We start from the raw sequence: 19584 nt of genomic DNA, 5'->3' as shown, positions 1-19584 counted from the left end.
TTCTGATACACTGAAACAAAAGTCACCAGACCCTTATATATAGTGAGAGAGTGGGGAGGGGTATTACTCAGAAGGGTAGTGGGAATGGGTGATTGGCTAATAGGTGGTCTCTCACTATATATAAGGATCTGGTGACTTCTGTTTCAGTGTATCTGAAGAAGTGTGCATGCACACGAAAGCTCATACCAAGAACAAACTTAGTTGGTCTCTAAGGTGCTACTGGAAGGATTTTTTTTTTTTACTATGGCAGACCAACACAGCTACCTACCTGTAACTGGAATTACAATACATTCACACACATACATTAACACCAGCATGAAAGAAAACCAAAGAAAATTCTAAAAGATAATCCTATTTTGAAAAGGCAGAATTAAAACATCGCACCGACACAAGGAAGCTACAGATAATTAAAAGCCAAAGCACTGGATAAAAATAAATGCTTTTTCCTGATGCCTAAAGCTATGTAATGATGGTGCGAGGTAAGCCTCCTTTGGGAAAGCATTGCACAAGAGGGGAGCCACCACAGAAAAAAGCCTTTTCTTGTGTTGCCACCCTCCAAACTTCTCAAAGGGGTACACAAAGAAGGACCTCAGATGACGACTGCAAGGCCTGGGTCAGTTCATATGGGGAAAGGCGGTCTTTGAGGTATTGGGGTCCTGAACCACATGAGGCTTTATAGGTCAAAATCAGCACATTAAATTGAGCCCAGAAACTAATTGGTAGCCAGTGTAGTCAGGCTAGGATTGCAACCTGCCCACTGAATTCTGCACCAACTTTCTGACCATAAGAGCTGTTTAACAATGAAACGGACTCCCTCAGGAGGTTGTGGACTATCCTTCCTTGGAAGTTTTTAAGCAGAAGTTGGATGGCCATCTGTCATGGATGCTTTAGTTGAGATTCCTGCATGGCAGGGGGGTTGAACTAGATGACCATCAGGGCCCCTTCCAACTCTACAGATCTATGCTACCATGATTCTACCTCCCATCCACCCAGTTTCGGAAACCACCCACTAACAGTGCCTCAGTCTTAGCTGAATTGAGTTTCGATTTATTGACTCTCATGTAGTCCATAATTGAGGAAATACATTGGTGCAACACCAAACTTAGTGTACATTTTAGAGCAATTAATTCATATAATTAAGATTATCTCTTGCACACAAACACAGGTGAATTACTCATCCTAAGAGACTACTGAATGTCAAATTTATTAGGCATTGTTAACAACAAAGTAAATATACAGATTCTGAATAAACCAGGAGTTCATACTCACTACTTTACAACACAGCATTTTACCCTTAAACTATGCTTAAAGTCATAGTTCAGCAGTGCAAACTCCTTTGTATATAGACTCTCACTTGCTTTTCCAGTTAAGTGTTTCCATCTTGCAAGAACCGCTGCTACAGAGAATAAATACATAGCTAAAGCTGCAATCCTAACCTCACTTTCCAGGGGGTAAACTCTGCTGAAATCAGTAAGACTTACTTCTGAACAGACAGAGTTATGATTGTACTGTAAGGGCATGAATGGTCTGATTCAGTATAAATCAACTTTATACGTATATATTCAGATCAGGCAGCTAGTTTATAACAGCATTTTAAATAGTGTGTTAAGCACATGCTCTGCAGCATCACAACTACACACACCAACATACACTATTCCTATTCAATTATTATTTGTTTCTTTTTGGAGGGCACAAGATCCTGCTGTGACAACCCAAATGGGGGCAGAAAGATTTCTCGCTACTGAGCTGAGAACTGCCTAACCTCAAAGCCGACCATCACCCTGATCTCTCACAATCTTCCACTGGCTCCATGAAGGAATAAAGAGGTGGGATGAGAACCAGAGTTCCACAGGCAATTATATAAAAGGACCTGGCTGTGAATTCATATTAATCTCTATTTGGACTCTGGCTCGAGATGAACTAGACTGTCTGTTGCACACCTACCTACCTCTGACCCCAGTTTCCAGGTTACTGAGTCCTGTTAGGCTATTAACTAAGACTATGACTGACTCATCCTACAGCTTCATCAACTATCATTACCTTCTAGTATTTAATACCCACTCCCAATTATGACTTGAATCTTATTTCATAGCTATAATCAACCTTTTGCCTTGTGACTCAGACCTAAACTTTGGTCTTGTGCCTGACAGATAAGCCATCCCTTATAGATCAGCAGTCAGGCATGCCAATCTGCCAAAACCACAGAGAACTTAAGACCTAAAGGACACCTTAATCTAGCCTTGCAAACCAGCCTGTAACAAATACTAGTCCACAAATACCTACCGGGTATGTATGACCTAAAAGAGAAAGGGTGCCAGCCATTTTAACAGTTCTCTGCCTAGAGTAAACTTTGGCCCCAGAGGAACCTAAGAATTGGCTCCAAGCAAGTTTTCTGTGGGGGGGGGGACCCATTTTGGATTTAAAGGGGAGTATGCATTACCAAAATGCATCTGAGATGCAAAAGTAGGCTTTGATGAAGAACAGCTGACTTCCCCCCCCCATTACCACTTTCCTGCCCAAACAGGGTAAAAAGGTAAAGGTAAAGGGACCCCTGACCATTAGGTGCAGTCGTGTCCAACTCTGGGGTTGCAGCGCTCATCTTACATTAATGGCTGAGGGAGCCGGCATACAGCTTCCAGGTCATGTGGCCAGCATGACTAAGCCGCTTCTGGCGAACCAGAGCAGCACACAGAAACGCCGTTTACCTTCCTGCCAGAGCGGTACCTATTTATCTACTTGCACTTTGATGTGCTTTCGAACTGCTAGGTGGGCAGGAGCTGGGACTGAGTAACGGGAGCTCACCCCATCGCGGGAATTTGAACCGCTAAGCTTCTGATCAGCAAGCCTTAGGCTCTGTGGTTTAACCCACAGCACCACACGCTGTACCATTAGGTCTAGTTGTGGACAACTCTGGGGTTGCGGCACTCATCTCGCTCTATAGGCCGAGGGAGCCGGTGTTTGTCCGCAGACAGCTTCCAGGTCATGTGGCCAGCATAACTAAGCCACTTCTGGCAAACCAGAGCAGAGCACGGAAACACCGTTTACCTTCCCGCCGGAGCGGTACCTATTTATCTACTTGCACTTTGACGTGCTTTCAAACTGCTAGGTTGGCAGGAGCAGGGACCAAGCAAAGGGAGCTCACCCCGTTGCAAGGATTCGAACCGCTGACCTGATCGGCAAGCCCTAGGCTCAGTGGTTTAAACCAAACAAAGTATGCACCCTTAAAATCAAATTTCTGACCCCAAATATCCTTTTGGGGAGTGAAGTTGGCCCACTCTTGCTGCTAAAAGATCATAAGTGAAGGAGGAATTGGGCTCCCCTGTGCTTTTGTGCATCTGTTACTGGTGATCTAGCTCAGTATCATCTGCCTGACTGGAAGTGGCTCTCTGGGGTCTCAGATAAGTGTTTCCATCAGCCTTGATACTAGGGATTGAACCTGGGAACTCCTGCATGCAAAGCATGATGCCCTGCAAGACATCTATTGTCTCTGTTCCAAATAACAATTGCTTTAGCTATTTAAAGCCCTTTGCACAAACACTGAATAATTACTCCCAATGGTGGCAGCAACTATGACACTTTGGGGATGGAGAAAGAGACTGTAGGGAATAGTTTAAGATTTATTTTTCCTTTTGGCTCATCTTCAGTAGCCAAAGGACTTTGTTGTCTAGTCTTTGTGTGTCCACAAGTCAAAACAGTGCAAAATGAAGACTGAGCATCTAGATTTTCTTAATTGCATGTAAACCCTGTAGAAATAATAAAACAAAGTAACGTTGTAAAATGGGGGTACTTTGGGGCAATTCTTAATTGCATGTAAACAAAAATATTAGTGTTATTGTTACAGGCGACAATTTACAGAGCAACATAAGCAAAAAGTAGGGTCTCCTAAGGAACTACAACCTAAATCTTGACAGTAGGGAAAAACAAAGAGAGGAGAGTGAGAGGCCAGGGTAGTAAAACATAAATGGATGTAGATGAAGTCAGACATACTTGGGTTTCATTTTGGTTGGGGGGAAGAAATAAGGGTTATGAAAAGGCTTTGCAGATAAAGGTAAATTTCAAGGAAGGATTTGAAAGAATTTATGACTAAGACAGACTGAACCATTTTAGAAAGTAGGAGATTAAGTTGGATTGCTGAGGATAGGAGAGCTATGGCCCTCTCATTTGCATAGCTAGGAATGCTCATGAAGTTCCCTTGGCAATCAGCATCTTAACTGCAACAATGTCATTAAAAAGCTTGATTTTTTAGGAGGAGGAGGAGGATGTCCTATAAGTCACACACAGATTTTGGACAAAAAACCCACTTTCAGACACAGTACACAACATGTTCATGTGTGCACAAGAAGCATAGTAAAAAAAAGGAACACTCAGAATACAAAATGATATAACAAAGCCTGCCAATACACAGAAACAAAGAAGTATTGAAAAACAGATATATACACACCCTCAGTGTCATTTGAAAAAAAAAACAACTCCATCTGTATCGTAGAAACAAGTTTTGTTTTGAGACCCTAAAGTAATATAATAAATAGAGTTTACTGTAACCTCATCTCAAGCATATCAAATTTGCTTCCTTTATTTCACTCTGAACTATAAAGCTGATTAAGCTGTATTGCCAGCTACATGAACACATTAACAGTATATTTTTGGGGGACAAGGTAAACAAAAGGTATGGCCAAAAACAAGCTACATACATAACTGATGCACCTACATGAAACAAAGGACCTTGTAGAATGTAATTTACTGATTTCATAGAAAGTAAGTATCCAGTCTTCATGACTGGGAAATTAAAAATGTGATAGCAAAACATACTAAAGGATATGAAGGCAACTGGAAAGATTAAAAGTCCATGGTTTTTGTAACTAATGATTTAAGAGCCTGCTGGTTTTTCAAAAGGCTGGCTCAAGTTTCTCATATGAGGAAAATATCTAAATACAATATTGTGAGAAGCAACATCTCTGCCAATTGTAGTCTGTTATCAACAAGTTGGTAAGATTTTTGTAAATTGCAGGTTAGCTACAAGTAATGCATGAAAAGATTTGCCCGACACAGTGTATTATTCCAGATATGATCCTCAATACCAAACATATTTCGCTCCTTTCCTACATTACAGCAAGGGGGGACACAGATAAATAGTACTCACAGCTCAGGAAAGCCCAAATTTCTTAGAAAAATATGCAGTTAAAAAGTAGCCTACAAGGAGAAGGTGAAAAGGCTTGAGGGCAAACAGCAGCAGCATTCTGAAGGACTTTTATAGCTTGTAAAAATCAAGTGCCAAATACTGTGCCAGATCATTACTGTGGTTGATTTCAAAGCCATTCATTCAGTAATCCTACCACTATGCATGCATTTGTTTATACTACATTTGTTTTTCCAGCAGCAGGTTCAGCTATGATATGAGTACTGGAATTCGTAAGAAAGTTTTCCACTATAGATTGCATGAAAAAGATCACATATGTATTTTTTAATGCCCTCTCTACTGTACTTCACTGTCAGACAATGAAAAAGTACACACAAGTAAGCTATAGAAGGCTAAATACAGAGACAATTCAAGCTACTTAATGGCTGTGTCTACACAAAACTAAATAATGGTTTTGTGTTCAGAGAACAAGCTTCAACGAGTCTTGGGACAGTACTCTCTTCTCCTCCTCCAGTATGGTTTCAAAATCAGAAGCTTCTGCTTCCTTTTTAGATTAACCAGCAGTTCAGTGTGTTGCCCAAACCCAAAACGGTGGCTAATTTTAACTATGAAATAAGCAAGCTTCATAAATTACGGTTTGGTGCTAGCTTTTTGAACCAGTTTCTTTGGATTCAAATAACACAGAGGTTGTAGGAAGTCATCCTCATGGATACACCAAAGGAAGAGGGGAGAGCAAACAAGTCTAAGGCTCTTTGTGGCTTTTTCTCGTAACACTAAACTATGGTTTAGCATTACATCCAAACCACCCCATTATTTATACTGATGCCAAACTCTGATCAGTGTCAGACTGAGATAATGAGACTCAAAAGTAAGATAATTTAACAAGGTTGATTTAACAAGGCAAATAAGGTATAGAAAGCACAATGGTACAAATAACCAAACAATTTACATCTCCAGTAGAAGTCTCCCAAGACTTTACTGAAGCATGTAAAGCACATGCTTCACAAACATTTTAAAGCCCAGATTCCATTTCCAGTTAAAGTTCCACAGAAAGCATCTCTGAAAGAGAATTCTGACACTGCTTTTAAGAGTAGACATTGGTGGACTAATGGATTGACTCTGATAAAACAATTTTTATATATCTAGATTTTAAAAATGGTTGAACCTCCACTCATTTTAAAGCATACTATCTCATTGCACAGGGAAAGCTCCAAGATGTCTTCCATGGACTAAGTGAGGCAAAACTAAGTGAGTACACATAAGCCTATACACCAATTTATAAAAGCAGGAAAGGTTCACCAAACAATTTCAAAATAAAATTGAAATAAACTGGTCTCAAAATTAAAAATCCAGAAAGGGAAAACTTGGAAATCTTTTTGAGGGAATAATATTTAAATCTTATTTTTATTTAGCAAAGGTAGTTTTATAAATATTTTAAATAAATAAAATATTTATGGTGTTTCTGCTTTAAGTATTCATTGCTAACAATACCTGAACTCAAAGAGGAATTGAACAGAAAATTTACAACAGCATAATGAATTACATTCATACCAGAAGCAAAGAAACCTTAGGACAACTTGGTAAAGGTAAAAGAAGCCTTAGAGAATTGTCCTGAAACAGCTCTGAAATTGTCAGTTATTTAAGGCACTTTTAACCCATGCTTCGTCAAAAAATGATGAAAGGGTACAATATATGATTCACAATAATAATAATAATAATAATAATAATAATAATAATTTTATTTATACCCCGCCCTTCCCAGCCAGAGAACCGGGCTCAGGGCGGCTAACATCAATTAAAATCACAACAAAAAACATAAAAACGATCAATTTAAAATAACAGATTAAAATACAAATTTAAAATTCAATTAAAACTGCAGGTCTCAATTTCAAAATAACCCACCAATAAAAGATGAAGCATAAATATTAAACAGAAACCAACCCAAAGGCCAGGTGGAACAGCTCCGTCTTGCAGGCCCTGCGGAAAGATGGCAAATCCCGCAGGGCCCTGGTCTCCCGTGAGACAAGAACATTCACAAGACCAATTTAAAATAATAAAAACTACAAATCAACACAACCACAAGAAAAGCTAAAAATACAAAATTAAAGCTTAACTTATCCATCCAACACAAAATTAAAGCTTAACTTATCCATCCAACACACACTCTAATGACCTACAAATGCAAACATGAGACAGTAGGTAGAAAAATGCTAAATGTGTCGGCACCAGGAATTATTTCACTGGAAAGACACTCCACAATCAGGGTACCACAATCAGATTAGGCCCTTCTGTGCACCACCACATATTGTGCACCTGCCACTGATGGATCCCAGAAAAATGACTCCTCTACAGATTATGACTCTTTTGTACAAATATGAAGCTTATAATCCTATGTGACCGAGAAATTCTACTGAACTCAGTGCTGCTTATGTCCAAGTAAACCTGCAGTGGATTGCACTGTATGTTCTTCAAGTGCTTATTGAATGATAATTTCATTTGTTGAGAAGTGATCTTTGTGCGGAAAATTCTTGGATTTCTCCACACACATTTCTTTGATAGAGATCAATTGTAGATGAAGTGATGGATTTGACATGCAGGCACCCAGGCTCATTCCTGAAGTTTGCTACATGGCCTGACCAATCCTTAGACTAGCCTTGTTCACAAGTTGCTGTGAGAATTAAAAACAAAGATAATCACCACCAAGTTCTAGAGCACTTATAAATTGCAGTGTGTCAGACAACAGCAAATGGTGGGGGGAGAGGTGGTCAAAAACTGATGACAGTGTAGAGAGGACTAGTCAGCTAGCTGCAGAGGAAAAGATGAAATGAGAAAACATTTGCTAGTACAGTATGATGCTGAACAGGGGCTTTGGATTTGTACACATTAGCAACATAAAACATAGCTGGATCATTCTTTTTCTCAATCCAGATCAAAGCTGGTTTGGGGCGAAATAACTCAAAACATAGTTTTACATAAGAAACAACAGAATAGATGTGGATTGTGGCTAATGTGTGTACACCGCTTTCCAAACAGTAGTGGGAGTGTGTGGGATACAGAATAAACAGAATTGCGGACACAGCTTTACTATTATTTAACTACAGCTACTCTCATGCATGGGTTTGTGAGGCAACTTCTTCAAACTAATGTACACTCTGGTGGCACCAGAGATTCCTCTGAGGACTGCAACTAAAACAGGGCATGCTCAGGGGACACCTTACATTTTATATTTATTTGAAATTTAATTAATCTTTTCTACTTTAAATCTACCATCAGAGATTATTGATTAATGGTTACTTGAGATTTGAAGGCTTGGAAGGTCAGTGATCTGATCACAGCTGTGAATTTACCATGCCTAATTACTTGCAGCAAGTCCCAACAACCACAATAAGACTTTCTACCAAAACATGCATGGGATTAATATGAAGATCTCATAGTGTTCTGACCTCCAGCACCTCCACCCCTTTAATGAAGGTGAAACAGAAGAGAAGCACAGATTATATTGTCTTTTAAACTGGTAATGTGTATAATATAAAGGCAAAGTCCCTTTCCAGCAGTATAATAGGCAAGCATTTTCTCATTTAATCTCTTCCTCTGATGCTAGCTGACTGGTACTCCACTCATTCATCAGTCTCTGACCACCCTCACCCCCATCATTTACTATTCTCCAACACTTTGCAATTTAGAATACAGAACGGTAAAAGAATAAAGATTCTGTGCGTTTTAAAATATGTGTTGTTGACAAGCTGAGTCAGGATGCAAGGAGGAGGGGGAGGGAGAAAAGAAAACCTCCCCCTATCCTCCGATTAGTCAAGGGCACATAGTTTTTAATATTTTTCAAGGGGGGGATACAGTAGTTCATTCATAAAAGATTTTGCAGCAATGCAAAATGATTATAACTAAAGACAAACACCATTCGACGTCGACTAAAACATCTCAAAGCTATGTTTTTCAAGGCCATATCCAAACCCCCCACCACCACCCACCACGAGAACCTCCATCCTCCGCCCCCCCCCCGCAAACCTGAATCGCCGTCCGGCTCTAACACACCCTCCTCTTCTTGGCCTGCAGCCGCACTCGGTGAACCCATTGCAGCAATAGGGGAGGGAACACCCAGCAGTGAAGGCCTCCGACCCTTTCACTAGCAAATCAGACAGCCCCTTCAGGCAGGGGCTCATTCCGTCACAAGGGCCGCCTTCGCCACCCCCCCACTCCCGTAACCTAGAACAAAAAGTCGGACGGAGAGGAACACAGCCAAGGGCATTACAGTATGAATCGCTCGGAGCTATACCGGCTGGCGACGGGGCTCAGGAGGGTTGCCATAGTAATGCCAGGCCCCCGTGTGAGGGTTTTCTTGGGGGGGGGGAGGAAGAAGAGGCGGCGGTTGAAAGGGTCAGAAAACTCGGCGATGTCGAGCGGGCCGCCCGTTGCCATGGAAACGGGGAAGGCCGAGGTCGGGCTGGCGGTTGAACTGAAGATGGAGGGGTTGCCATAGCGACGAGGGCCGGAGGGGGGGGGTCGCCTCACCTGCCGAGCGTTCGCTTCATGCCAGAGTCGCCGGCAGGGCGGGAGCTACCAGGCAGGCGCAGGCTCGGTCTCAAGCTGAAGCCCTTATCGGGCTGCTGGGAGGAGGAGGAGGAGGAAGACGCGGCAGCTGGTGCCGGAGCGGAGGAGGCGAAGCGCTCATGCTCCAAGGTGACGGACTCGTTCCGCTTTCTCATGCCGGCGGTGCGAAACGCGCGGGCGGTGCCAGCTCAAGCCGCTCGAGGGAAGACGCCTCCGTCCCGAAACCGACGCTGGCTTCCCCTACATTATGCCAACCACAGCCCAGCAACCGAAAGACTAGCGGCGCCTCTCCGGCGCCACCAATCAGAGGCAGCCTCAGCCCACCTGACCTCCTTACGCGGTTACGTCACAAGGAAGGGCAAACATGACTTCCTCCTGCCCCCGCTTTTATTTCAAAAACATGGTATTGTTTTGCCCACAAAAAATATGGCTCCTGCGTCGTAGCATGCCCTCATACATATCTGAGTACAACAGTACAGTAGTGTTGCAAACTCCTTTTCTTCTTCCCCGCCCCTCTCTGCCAACACGCATAACCCGTATGTGGCCATTTTGACTGAGGGCAACCGCGAAGTCATAAGCTTGCGGGCTGTACTGTTTGTCTTACCTGAACTCTGGGCTTCTCATCCAACACTGCGGCATTATTATATTATATTATATTATATTATATTATATTATATTATATTATATTAATTATATTATATTATATTATATTATATTATATTATATTATATTATATTATATTAATTATATTATATTATATTATCTGTTCTGTTTTTTAGACCTATTGTAAGTTATCTACATGTTAGAGGCTACACTCTGAAAACATGCTGCGGGCAGATGCTCTTTATAAAAACTTGAATGCGAGGTCATATTTTCCAAACCTCTAGTGGTAGCTAGGCTGCCTCCAAAATTCCAGCAGCATGATTCTTATTTTCCTGTTATTAAATGCTCTTTAAACTGACATCCGACTGCACTCCTCTTTTGCTATATGCATTCAAGGCTTTTTGCTTTTTGCACAGCGCTCAGCAGGACTGGCTCACCTATGAGGCAAGGTGAAGTGACCACCACAGGCAGCAGAATCCACAGCGGCAGCAGATCCAGCCTCGATGCATTGCTTACCACCGTGGCTGCTGCAGCAGCAGTGGCTGTGGGTAACATGCTCCTTGGAGTCTGGATCTGTCACCACCTCAGCAGCCCCACCCCAGTGTTGCCTCTACATCAGTCTCTCAGCAAATAAGAGGCACTGCTGGTTTCCTCCTACCCCTAGGGAGGAAATGCCCCCCTACACCTAGGTAGGCTGCCCTCTGGTCTCTGCACCCACCCAGCATGATTTAGAGCAGGCCCCTTCCCTGCTGCAATGGTTTTTAATTCCCACTTCAACAGTTGGGTAAAGTTCGATTTGATTCCCCCTGTTTCCAATGTATATCTTCACTCCCTGCTTGTTCCTGAAGAAAACCCAGGACCTTGAGATTAAGAGTCTCATGCTCTGCTGTCTGAGCTATCCCAGTGTGTTTGGCTGCATCTATCTGTATCTGGCTGTCTCCTTGTTGTCCTTCTGTTAGCAGGTGAATACTTTCTTGTGTTGTTGTTCAGTCGTTCAGTCGTGTCCGACTCTTCATGACCCCATGGACCAGAGCACGCCAGGCACGCCTATCCTTCACTGCCTCTTGCAGTTTGGCCAAACTCATGTTCTTGTACCAACAGGCTTTTGGGAACTGACTGGGTTTTTTTTTTTGTAATTATTTGTATGCTTTTGCTAGCTTTTATATATGTATATAGTTTTATTTCTATCAGTGTTTGTTTTTTCAATTATTTTTTTCTATGTTTTAGCAGTTTTCATTTTTATCTGTAAGTCTCCTGCCTTCCTCTCCACCATGGACACAAGCCATTGCAACCCATCAAGTTGGCCTGAGTCACCTACCGGTAAGTGCTGGGGCACACTGGTTATCAGAGACATTGCACCAGATCCGTGTGGAATCCATGGTCGACACCAGCCATCTACAACATGAAAAGCTCAGTCTGGGAAGGAGATGGTGTGCTGAAGGCTGATCTTGAGGCCCAGTGATTGTGCTGAGCCCTGCTTTTGGCCATTACCCAGTGGAGTCAAAACTCTCTGGAGTGACATGTTCATAAACTGGTCAAAGCTGATCTGTTCCCACCCCCGACTTTAAAAAAGAAGAAAAGGGTGGGTTAAATCATCATCATCATCTCACAGAAGACTGTCTTACAATATGATATTTTTTACAAAACAAAACAAAACCAGCTGAATCATGAAATGAATGTCACTGCAAAGCTGCCGCAGGAAGAAAGTGGAAAACAATATTTCCCCAAAGGAAATGTTTCATACATTCGGTTGCCTGAACCAGATCCCCAACGATCTGTCGCCACGGTGCAAACCTAGAGATTTCAAACACTCCGGTTAGGTTCCGATACGGAACGGAACTCCGTGTGTTGCAATTCCAAACAACCGCCGGCAGCAAGCTATAGGAAACAGCTGCGAGGGAGAGCTAAGTTTGTCCCTTCCCCTTTCCCGTACCATAAGAGGCGGTGCTTCTCTCCCTTGCCTCGCCTTCCTATTGGCCGAGGAGTTCAGTGGCGCGGGTTTTGTTGCCGCGCGCGCCGAGCGAAGGCCGTTGCGAGTCTGAGGGGAACCAAGCAGTCCGGCCGCGGTTATGTTCTGCGAGAAAGCGACCGAGCTCATCCGGGAGCTCCACCGCGCCAGCGACGGGCAGCTTCCTTCCTTCAACGTGAGCCTTTGGCGGCGCGGCCTCCCTTTCCTTCCCCCGCCTCCGAAGGGCCGCCCTCTCGCCCAGCCGCCCTGAGGGGACTTTTGTGAGAGAAGCGGACGGGGGCCCTTCGGAACTCCCTGCCTCTTGATACCAAGCCTTCCTTGAATTCCTACTTAATAATCATAATTTTATTAATTTTACCCCGCTCATTTGACTGGGTTTCCCTGATACTCAGGAATGGCGCTGTGGCTTTTACCCTGCTTTAGCATTCTAACTTCTTGTATGTTTAAATGTATTTCCCCCCGATTTTTTTTTTTTTATTTTTTTTTTACGACCAAGCGGTGTATAAATTTTATGAAGCAAACGAATGATTGGATGGCTAGGATTGCTTCGCAAGGCTATGCCTTCATGAGGTTGGCTGTTGGGGAACTGGATTGGCGTTAATGCCATAAAGCCCATCTTGGTAGAGGGTTTGATGGTGAGTAGGAAGAGTTAGCCGACTTAACTCTTGGTAGCCGTCTCCCCTCATGTTATGAGTGAGTGGATCTGGGAGTACCTGATTGCCTAATAAAATAACGTTATACAATATGAAAGCTGTTAAAAAAGAAGCTTACAGGCTTCCCATTAATTATCTGGTTGGCTAGTCACCATGAGACTGAAATCCTATGCATGTTCACTTGGGAATAAGCTTGCTGATTTTGCTGGGATTCACTTAGTGAGCATTTCCACACAAGCTTTACAAATATGTGGAGAGGAAAGTTAGACTGAAAATCTCAAGGACTACTGGGCCTGAAAATCAGCACTGATTTACCTAGAGAAAGAGTGTTCTCAGCTATGTTGATCGTACACATATTCTCTTCTTTAGCTTCTATAGAAAACGCCCTGTAACCTATGTATGACCATAACAGCTGAGTATATATGCATATTTGAGTGGAGAGTTGGAGAGTTGGCATGTGTTTCCTATTTTGCAATGTTTTAAATAAATATTCCAGCTGGTGTTGTGTGCATATCTCCTTCTGTAGGTTGAGTTGCATATGAATATTTCTGTGGTGGTGGTTGATAGCTACCTCAATTTTTATGGGAGGAAAGGAATGCATTTTTATTTAAGCATGTTTTTGTTTGAATTAGACAGAGTAATAATTTCAAATTATTGATGAAATTGGTGCTTTCCATGTTGCAGGAGGATGGAATCAGACAAGTACTTGAAGAGATGAAAGCATTATATGAACATAACCAAGCTGATGTGTAAGTAAGGTTCTTTCAGGAAAAACAGACCCAAAAAAATCTCTGCTAAATGAATTAAAAAATAAGTTGCAGAAGTGAGAAATAAAAGACTTTTTAATATTATGAAAACAACTTTATAACTACCATGAGTTTTCCACATAACTTTGTGGCTGTCAACAAACTTGGACTTGGTTTAGTAGGCAGCCATATGTGACTGTTCTCTATACCCACATGCAGAAAATGCTGTGAAAGAGTGAAAGGAATTGGTCTCTCACTTTGGTGGCAGCATAATCTAGTGTATAGTGTGGTGGACTATGCTGAAATGGTGAAAATGACCATGAAGATCAGACACCAAGATGATTAAAAAAATTAGTCAAGAGTGGAAAAAAAATTATAGAGTATCTTAAAGACCACTGTAGATATCTAAAAACACTAGCAGGATTGTCATAACACTTATAATGTAATACCACTTACTGGGTAAGTTAAAAAGGGGGATACAAAATGAATTTGAAAAATGTAATTAGATGCAATAGAATGAACAGAAAAAACTGGAAGCCAGGGGAGGATGGGGGGAAGTTGGAGATTTAAGTAATCTCAGATGTTAAAAAATTGAAAATGTATAAGAATATTGTTAAACAAAAATAAAATATATAAAAAGATAATACCTACAGCCTCCTGTATCATTAACTGAGATCCATCTTCCTCACTTACTTTGTAATGCGCTTTAGAGAGAGGCAGGAATTATAACATCACATTTTGACTGCTTCTGCCTTCCCTAAGCCACAGGTTGAGGTGAGATAAAACTCATTCAAATCCTTTCTTTGCCAGACATTGGAGGAAGCAGCATGGCTTCTTGAAAGCCTTTTGTGAAGTAATAAAAATGCCCCATTCCCCAGGACCATTGTGTGTGCCCAAGGACTTAGGTTGAGTCTTGTTTAACTTTATACTGGGGCTTAGAGCTAGAAGAGACCAACCCTGTCATTCCCTGCACCACAAAGTTCTCTCTTTCCAAATACAGTATTTTGCAGATCACAAAGAAACTGAAAAGGAAGGGATTTCTGTGCAGGATAAAGATTATTATTTGTTTACTTACTTTTACTTTATTAAGTTTGTATACCATCCATCCAAAGATCACAGAGCAGTTCACAACATAAAAACACAAAATGAGAACATAAAATACACAATAAAATATAAAGAAACCAATAAGCCCCTTCGCACAAACACATTTAAAAGGCCATAGAATGTTAATCAGTCAAAGGCCTGGTTATAGAGAAATGTTTTCACCTGGCAGCTAGATATATGTAATGGTGCCATGTGAGCCTCCCTGAGCAGAGCATTCCACAAACAGGGAGACACTGCAGAAAAGGCCATTATCATGTTCCACCCTCTGGACCTCTCATGGAGGAAGCACATAAAGAAGGGGCTCAGATGGTGATTACAGGTTCCAGGTTGGTTCATATGGGGAGAGGCACTCCTTGAAGTATTTTTACAATGCATTTACTTATTGACATTCTCATTTATAATTATTATTTGTATGTTTTAATTATTGATGTTCATTTGATTTGTTGTGAGCTGCTTTTTGGAGAAGAGCAGCGTGCACACAGTAAAAGAACTAGTAATGCAGTCATTGGATGATGGGTTAGGTATACACACTAATTAAAATGGTCCCCCTAACCACAATGTGTACTTTTATGTTTCTTGCTTTCAAAGTGTATGTAATATAGCTTGTCCTTCTATTATCAGAAATGAAGCTAAATCAGGACACAGTGAGCTGATTCCAACAATCAAGTTTCGCCACTGCTCTCTGCTGAGAAATCGCCGATGTATTGTTGCATACCTGTAAGTTTCTTGCAGTCCTCTGTGACTAGGGAAATGAGATAAAAAGCATTTGAGAAATTGTTTCCAATTCCAAGATTTTATTCCTTCACTTCTGGAACTGGTAGATTTCAGAGGGATTTCCCAGGGTCACTGGATTTGCACAGGAGTTGTGAATGTTTGGGCTTATCCATGTAACCTAGCAAATCATCCCCTGTGATTGATACTCCTGTGATTTGTAGGAGCAGTTTGAATAGCCTCAGTCCAGGAGCTGGCAAACCGGCACTATAATCCCAAATCAGGGACTTGCGATTCTCCATACATTGACCAGAGCAAAAATCTTCATTTTTTCATAATTAGTTAAGGAGTTAGTTATCGGATTAAGATAAAATTCTGATTAAGAACACTTCATTATTCATTAAGGGATGAAATGATGTCAATTTCTGATTATGAATACTTTTGTTATGCTACCATGTTTGTTTTCTTAGGTATGACCGCTTACTTCGCATCCGGGCGCTTAGGTGGGAATATGGTAGCGTGCTGCCAAACGCTGTCCGATTTCACATGTCAACTGATGAAGTAAGCCAATTTGTTATATGTATAGGTTGAAAGGACAATGATTGCACTCGAAATAAAGGAAAGTGTACAGAGTATAGTATAGAGTATATTATTCATAAATGTTGAGTAACTTAGCCATGTAGGCACACTTAAATAGACACTTGTTGCCATTTAATGTAAGCTGTAGCACAGTGGCAGAACGCATGCTTTACATGCAGAAAATGCCAGGTTCAGCCCCCAACTTTGCCAAATAGACTAATCTGATAGCAAGGCTGGGAATGATCTGCCTGAGAGCTTGGAGAGCCCATTCCCAGTCAGATATTAACTGTGTACTGCTTACTTGCAAATTCATAACTCTTCTGTTGCTCATTGAGAAAAAAGGAGTACAGTCGTACCTTGGTTTTTGAACAGCTTAGTTCTCGAATGTTTTGGCTCCCGAACACTGCAAACCCAGAAGTGAGTGTTCCAGTTTGCAAACTATTTTTGGAAACCAAATGTCTGATGGGGCTTCCACAACTTCCAGTTGGGTGCAGGAGCTTCCTGCAGCCAATCAGAAGCCTCACTTTGGTTTCCAATGTTTTGGAAGTCGAACAGATTCCATTCGACTTCCAAAGTACGACTGTGGTTATTTTCACCATCAAACTAAATAAATATATGCTTTAATGAATCCAGTAGAAATCCTGGTTTTCTTCCTCATGGCATTCTAATGAGCCATCATGAAATGTAGTCATTTTTGTTTTTCAACAATTTGCCCTATAGAGGGTACAAGATTGAAGTAAGCAGTTCCAGAACTCGCACATTACTTCCCCCATATCCCCTTGTCTTTTGTTTCAAATCTTTAGCTAATTTCTTGCTTGACGGTTTGAAAATAGTATTTCAGGATTAATTAAGCCAACTCTCTTATATAATTCCAGGTGTTGTGGTTCAACCAGTATAAAAAGTCTTTGGCTACCTATATGAGATCTTTAGGAGGAGGAGAAGGGCTGGACCTCACACAGGACATTCAACCCCCCAAAAGTTTGTACATTGAAGTAAGTGAAATTTAGAACTATGGAAGGCTTATTGTATTTGGATGTCATTGGCAGTGTAGTCATATGTAGGTACTAAGAAGTCAGTTCCTTGTTTCAAACTGGAAGCAGTTTGTGGCAAGCAGTGGAATCATAGAATTGTAAAGTTGGAAGGGACCCTAGAGATCATCTAGTCCAACCCCATGCAATGCAGGAATATGCAGCAGTCCCATATAGTGTTTGAACCTGCAACCTTGGTGTTATCAGACCTTTTCACAGAATTGTTGCAGTTTATTATCACAGACAATAACTATTGTTTAATGGTAATAAAAAGCTAAATTAAACTTACTGATGTGTTCATATATAGGAAGTATGAATCATTTTGTCTACATATAGCTAGTTTTCCTTAACACAGACTTCTCTGACAGTACTTTAAATTTGATGGTTATTTCTTTTTACAGGTTCGGTGTTTGAAAGATTATGGAGAATTTGAGATTGATGATGGCACAACAATTCTGTTGAAGAAGAACAGCCAGGTATTTATGATGAGACAGCAAACAGAGCAAGAACTCAATTTGGGTCCCTGTTGTTTAAGGAGCTAGATGGAAGTGGTTCTCCTCTGCTTCTGGCACAGTTTAAGATACAGGAAGTTGCCCTATACTGGGTCAGGTAGAGTTAGCCTAGTATTTTAACTGGAGATCCCAGAGATTGAACCAGATCCAGCTCCAGGTTTACATCATCCTGCCCCTCTGCCCTATAAAAGTCCACTGGCTGACAGGTGAGGGAAATCTCACACACAGCAAGAAAATTGGGAGGAGGATGCAGCAGTGCTGATGAAGAAACCAGTGGCATGGTGGGGAAGGAAGGAGCAAGGAGATGGTGCTGGGCCATTAGCAGCTGCCTGTTTGTGCTGCTGGGCCTGTCTGGAACCTTCTGTATGCAAAGTGTGTGCTATGGTTCCTCCACACTCTCATTATGCTTCCCATTGTCAGCTTTCATGCCATTCTATTCATTTTCATGAAAGAAAACCCTGGAGCCATTTTAGCACTTTCTATCTGGAAAGATTCAAAAGCATTTCATTATGTTGGTTTATTTAAGACATTTATCTACTGCTTAATCATTCATATTTCTAAGCAGTGTTAATAACAGCAGTGCACAGAACATGGGATTTACAGTAGCTATGGCTAAAATAGCAGGGGTTATTCTATTGGACTTCATTTGAAAACACGCAGTACAGGTAAAATCAGGAGTTACTACCTTAACTACACCATAAATAAGATCAGCTTTAGGTTTATAAAGGGGATGGTGAGAGATTGCAAATGTTTGCCTCGGCTTTGAAAACTGTTTGCTTCCCCATAGCATTTTTTGCCACGCTGGAAATGCGAGCAGTTAATCAGGCAAGGAATTTTGGAACACGTCCTTTCTTAACTTGAAGACTGATTTAAGTACCTATAAACATTTTAGCAGATTTTAAATGGGGTAAGTATAAAAACATGCCACAGTGTCTTCTGTTTTTGAAAAAAAATGCAGAGACACTTAACTGTTGTGGGAACTGGATACTTAGTGAAGAGGACAAAGAAGAAGATATGATCAACAATTTCAAAATATTGCTATCCCAAAACAGGTGGAATTTCTTTTAAGTTCATAGCTTCAAGTGTTGCCTTCACTTCTGGACACATTTTTAAGTACCATCTTTTTATTCGCTGCCATTTTTGTATGGCTCAGACATCGTCTTACTGTAAATGTCATGCTTAGAAGAAAGCCACAACATTTGTACTATTAAGTGTGTGCATTGTTAAAAGACCTCTGAAACGATGTAATAACTTAACTTAACCTGTATCACTCTTTAAGTTGCAGGTTAATTACTGTGAACACTTGTGTTTTCTCTAAGCTTTTATACTATAGTTCTCATTGAGCAGGGCCTTGAAGTAGATGAACTACAAGGCTCCTTCCAACTCTTGGAACAGAGGTGGGCTAAGTTTTATTTGGCCTGAGGCCTTGACCAGCATTCAGGTGGCTGTAGGCCAGCAGTGGGAGTGACCATTCCACATACACACAGATGCCCACTTTCTACAACTGATTTGTGCAAATTGGCTGGGTAGGTAGACTTATCACCCCCTCTCCACTCATCAAAACATCTATCTGATGACTGGGAAGGAGGTGATTTGCACCCTCTCTAGCCACCACCCACCTCAATTCTGTGTCTATTATAAATAAATGGCTCCATTGTCAAGCTGCTTCTTGTAAGATGTTCAATAAAAATGTTTGCTTTTTGGACCTTTAAGCCTGTTAGCTCTAGTCCTGTCCGCTGGAGCAGCAGAGAAGAAATCTTCTGTATGTCGGCCTTCATCCTTTCTCTTCTCTAGTTAAACATACCCAATTCCTTCAGTCTTCCCTCATAGGACTTGCTTTCCATACTACTGGCATTCTGTATTGCCTTATCCACTGTACCCATTCCAGGTTGTGCAGTGCCCAGAACTGTACAAAAGTACTCCAGAAGAGGTCTGCATAGTGCTGAATAAATTGCAGTACAAGAGTTGGTTAGGTGTAA

At 41.4% G+C, this 19584-nt stretch overlaps 2 protein-coding genes across 3 annotated transcripts in view; one reads left to right on the top strand and one right to left on the bottom strand.

Annotated features, from left to right (window-relative positions):
- Nucleotides 1-10004, bottom strand: part of ABHD12 (abhydrolase domain containing 12, lysophospholipase) — a 31785-nt gene extending 21781 nt beyond the window's left edge. Inside the window, exon 1 of one of the 2 annotated variants that reach the window (XM_033145044.1) lies at nucleotides 9662-10004. In XM_033145044.1, the coding sequence (XP_033000935.1) occupies nucleotides 9662-9855 (194 nt within the window). In that variant the 5' untranslated portion in view covers nucleotides 9856-10004. Of the gene's footprint in view, nucleotides 1-9157; nucleotides 9328-9661 lie in introns of those variants that run through there. The other variant, XM_033145045.1, reaches the window with a different exon arrangement.
- A 2319-nt stretch (nucleotides 10005-12323) lies between these two features.
- GINS1 (GINS complex subunit 1) lies at nucleotides 12324-18552 on the top strand. Its single transcript, XM_033145043.1, has 7 exons — nucleotides 12324-12447; nucleotides 13610-13674; nucleotides 15397-15492; nucleotides 15957-16047; nucleotides 16941-17057; nucleotides 17495-17569; nucleotides 18393-18552. Exons 1-7 carry the CDS (start codon nucleotides 12373-12375, stop codon nucleotides 18459-18461), a joined length of 588 nt encoding a protein of 195 aa, XP_033000934.1. The 5' UTR covers nucleotides 12324-12372; the 3' UTR covers nucleotides 18462-18552.
- Nucleotides 18553-19584: the final 1032 nt, after the last annotated feature.

This window comes from Lacerta agilis, chromosome 3, assembly GCF_009819535.1.
Source record: "Lacerta agilis isolate rLacAgi1 chromosome 3, rLacAgi1.pri, whole genome shotgun sequence".
Taxonomy (NCBI): Eukaryota; Metazoa; Chordata; class Lepidosauria; order Squamata; family Lacertidae; genus Lacerta; species Lacerta agilis.
This window is presented reverse-complemented; position numbering and strand designations above follow the sequence as displayed.